This window comes from Monopterus albus, unplaced genomic scaffold (assembly GCF_001952655.1).
Source record: "Monopterus albus unplaced genomic scaffold, M_albus_1.0 scaffold194.1, whole genome shotgun sequence".
Lineage (NCBI taxonomy): Eukaryota > Metazoa > Chordata > Actinopteri > Synbranchiformes > Synbranchidae > Monopterus > Monopterus albus.
The window spans coordinates 1,135,725-1,140,073 of record NW_018128074.1 but is presented as its reverse complement, the minus strand read 5'-3'; the positions used below and the strand labels follow the sequence as shown (position 1 = coordinate 1,140,073).

The following is a 4,349-nucleotide window of genomic DNA, read 5'->3' as shown; positions in this document are numbered from 1 at the left end:
ACAACCAGTTTTTTGATGGGAAATCACAAAAACATTTTCCTGAGTAACAATACTACCTACATCGGGCTAGAAAAAAAATGTTTAAAAGTGATGTAAATGGAGTTTCAGACTTCCTGATACCTTTACTTGAGGAAACTGAAATCCGTGCCTTTAAAAAAATTATTTTTTTTTTTACTTTTAATACCGTGCACAAACATTTATTGATGACATCACAGTGAGGTGTTTAATCAACAGTACAATTTCTGTAGCAGTAAGAACCTATGATTTATAATTTTGTTTAAAAATAATTGGCCTTTATATTTAAAGCATACAAATATAATGTACATTACTTTATAAACACACCAACAACCTTAACTTCTTATGATCAACCACAGACTGTATATAAAGATGGACAACATGACAGCTCCCAAACGTTTTGCATAGTGGGGGGAAGTGGTGATGCGTTGTCCATTTGTATATACAATCTATGTGATCCGTAGGTTGACTCGGTTCGGTGCTGCTGCCAGCAGCAGCAGCAGCCATGACTCACCAGTGCTGATTTTCCCACACCTCCTGATCCCAGCACCACTAGCTTGTACTCGCGCATGGTGGACAACTTCACAGCTCAAGAGTCTGTGAAAGAACAGAGGAAGATGACGTGAGACATAGGGTAGCTGTCATTTCCAGCTAGAGGGAAATAAAAAAATAAATAAATAAATTGAATAAAAATAAAAAAGCTAAACTTTAACTTTTTCCAAATTACACCGTCAAGGAATGATATAACTTGACTGAAATGATCCCTCATTTGAGACAATATTTAATTTGAATCAAAGCATTGATAGAAATACTGAAACACTGCCTTCAGACTGTCATCGCCACCATCAGTAATTGTTGGAAGTACTGTCTGTTTGCAACCCAAGATTTATTCGCTACAGGACACCATCAGAAGCATCGCCCACAGGCTATGTTGGAAGTAGTGAACCTATCAGGTTGCACTGTGAACACCCTGTCTATACAGTGTCTACAACAAGGAAAAAGCGTTGCTCAGATCAGCAGATAAAAACGTCATTCCTCTGCCAAAAAAATGAGCTCTCGTTCCCACCCACTACCATGGGACTTGATGACAGGGGTGTCGCCTCTTTAGAAGAAATTCAAGATGAGCCAAACAAACCACAGACTGGCTCCTTAACACCAGGAACGTTTCACCTGGCAGTAACACTGGATCGTTAAGTAGCTCTTTAATAAAAACTCATTTAATTAAATTAGGCAGTACATGTGTCCTAGAGAATACTGGCACCAAAAACAAAACAAAACAAAAGTGCATGAAACTGTTTAGGATGAAGACAGACATGTTCTCTTCATTCGGTGTACGACTGTCCAAAAATCCCAGGATTACCCAGTGAATATAAAAGTATAAAACTTGCTGATAATTATAATAATAAATGCATCATTAAGTCCTTGAGTAATACCGAGGGCTTCTGTTCTGTGGTGTCATTTCCCACAAATAACTATTTTGAGTTTCGTTGTCCTGTGAATGATAAAACTGTGTACAGCCATGACAACGAAACATGTCACTTAGTAAACCTGTCTAAATTCCTGTATACTTTTAACAGATTTGACTGAATGGAGATGGCAAATAAGAACATTTTCATCACTAAAAGCAGCACAAAAAGTACATGTGGCCGAGCCAATAATGACATAACCATACCCTTCACAAACATGTACAATGACTCACCTGGTGAGAAGTTTTATATTAGTGCTTCGAGAAGCTTTGCTGTAAATGCTAAATGTATTCTTCATTTGATGTACAAATGTCACAGAGGGGGTGAGGCACAGCAACATCTCATTTAAGCACCTCTTTGGATCTACTAATCACACTGTGTCTGTGGGACCTTTGTCAAACGTTGAGACAAACAATACAAAAACCACTCTGTCACACTCGACCGGCATTTGCAATTCTAACTATCACGTATGAAACACCACCAGAAACCCACAGTGTGAGGCAGGCACACAAGGCACTCTACAAAGAGCCATTGTAATGACCCTCCTCTCCTCAAGTACACCATACAAACAGAAAACACAGATCACACAGTGCATGCATGTTCACTGCACTGAAACCATTACCAGGGTGAGGGAATGCACCTAGAGGGTGACTGATGCTAACGTGTGCATTTGCTAGCTTGAAAACGTGCACAAAGGCAAATCATACTGCATTTAAAATGTAAATTTATGTGGCTGTGTCAATAGTTGCCTCAAAGCCTTGACATCGGATAAGGAACACGAGCCTTCCCCTTATTAGATATGAGCCTGGACTCAAACACTTCAAGTACATACACTGAATCTGAAATGTTCACCAGTCCTACCCATGAATTTTTGGTGCCTTTGGAAATGAGAGCAAACGACTAACAAACACATTTATGATCTAGAAGCTAAATATAAACAAATGCCTGCCCCAGTTTACAAATGTACAGTGTACTTTGCACAGATCTGTATAATGACACAAGAAAACATCTTAACCTACTGTGTACACAGCTGCTGCAGAAGACAACTCCCTCTACATCTGGGGAGGGGGTGTCCGGCAAATCCTCAAGTACACTGCTGTTAGCGGATGGGGGCTGAAGGTGGTAGGGGTCCAGAAAGGTAAGGTGCACCAAACTGCCCAGACCAGAACGTGGACCTAAATGTTTAAGTGTTTAGATTCAGACAGGCACAACATTACTAGTCTACATAAAGATCATCAATTCACTACAAAACCATTGTTTAGAAAGGTAGACACATGAAAAAACAAACTGGAAAACCAGAAAATTAGAAGAAGTATTACTATTATTGGTTAATGTCTTAAAACTGTTGTGAACTGTGTGTAATCACAGTGTGAGGTGAAGATGACTTCTATTTCCTCTTTAACACAGAGTCAGAAGGTGGGTTGTCCAACAGGGTGATGTTAACATATAAAAACTACTTATGCCTTGGAAGACCTGTTGCCAGACAGTTGGGGAAAAAAGTTTGTCTAAAACAAGACAAAGTTGGTGCTTTTTAGTCTTTAATGGCCGACTGGGCAACTGAAACTTATCAGTTCAACGTTATAGAAAACCCTTTATCGTGTGTGTGTGTGTGTGCGCGTGAGAACCAAACAGGGACAAATGGATTTCAACTTTGCAGAAGCGCACAATCATACGTCTGGTTTAAGTCCTTTAATAAGACGTCAGAAAAGTCTACAAGTGTGGCTGTATATGCTAAACAAACAAGGTTAGTGCAAAGTTCGCGTCTGACAAAATGAACTACATTTCATGACAACTTAAAAGTGTAGTAGCTTTCGAAGGAAGGGTGTGGCTATTAGTTTCCCAATGCACATACTGCGACTCTTACACTCTTTAAATTAACCAGTCGGCAGCATTAACGGGTCTACTTACATTACATGTGAATTTAACGCTAAACCTTAGAGGCTGAAATCGATCCTAAGAAGTATCTCGACCACGGCTAAGCTTAGCAACACACATGCTAGCACTCAGCTAGCAACATTTGGTAAATGCCAACTAACCCAACGTTATTGGGTGTTAGCCTGGAAAAATATGACAAGCTGTGCATCACAAACAAGAGTGTTGCATTAACTTAATACTTTAGCATGACAGAGTAAAAAAAAACTTATCTTACAGTTTAGCGTTAGTTAGCTCTTTTCTGGTAAACGCTAAACTCCATTTTAAGTTGCCATAACTATTTAGCGAACACCGAAGGCTAAAACTTAGCTAGACAGTTAGCATCAGGCTTAACTCTCAAATCTCCTGTTATATTTCTTCTAATGTTTAATCTTTAAGACGCGAGCTGTGTTTCTGTTAGCATGAGACTGAATTACTACACGTCGGTAGGTACATGAGATACAATCGGACATTAAATTACTTGAACCAAAAATATATTTGTATCGATAACTCGTTAGTTAGTCATTAGCTGAGGTTAGCTACTCAGTCCAGTCATCTAGCTTAGAAGCTAAGCTATTTTACCCACAAGAATTACTTCGCTGCAGTGGAGCCAGAAGTAGTTTTGGTGTCTGGTCGGAGGCACACAACTGTTCAGGGATTAGCCATTAAACTAACCTTAATCATACACTGACAACTGAGTGTCAAATCAGTCGTATTAAACAGACGTAAAGCTTGATAAAGCACTTACCGTGTTCCGCTATGTGTGCGCTAAATCACACTGAGTGAACGTACGGAAAAGCTCGGACAGCAGCTGGTGATTGGATCAGGATCAGCCTATCACGGCCGAACAGGTCGAGGTGCACTTTAAACTTCCCCAGTCCAAATAGACTTCTCCTTTACTGGAAGTGTTTTTATTGACATTTTGTGGTTGTTTGTCTGTGGGAAGAGTATTACAGT

At 39.6% G+C, this 4,349-nt stretch overlaps 1 protein-coding gene across 1 annotated transcript in view; it reads right to left on the bottom strand.

Annotated features, from left to right (window-relative positions):
* Positions 1 to 4,133, bottom strand: part of rap1aa (RAP1A, member of RAS oncogene family a) — a 9,230-nt gene extending 5,097 nt beyond the window's left edge. Inside the window, exons 1-3 of the mRNA XM_020617793.1 lie at positions 3,979 to 4,133; positions 2,501 to 2,656; positions 530 to 612 (exon numbers count right to left, since the gene is read on the bottom strand). Coding sequence (XP_020473449.1) covers positions 530 to 586 — 57 coding nt within the window. The 5' untranslated portion in view covers positions 587 to 612; positions 2,501 to 2,656; positions 3,979 to 4,133. The remainder of the gene's footprint in view (positions 1 to 529; positions 613 to 2,500; positions 2,657 to 3,978) is intronic.
* Positions 4,134 to 4,349: the final 216 nt, after the last annotated feature.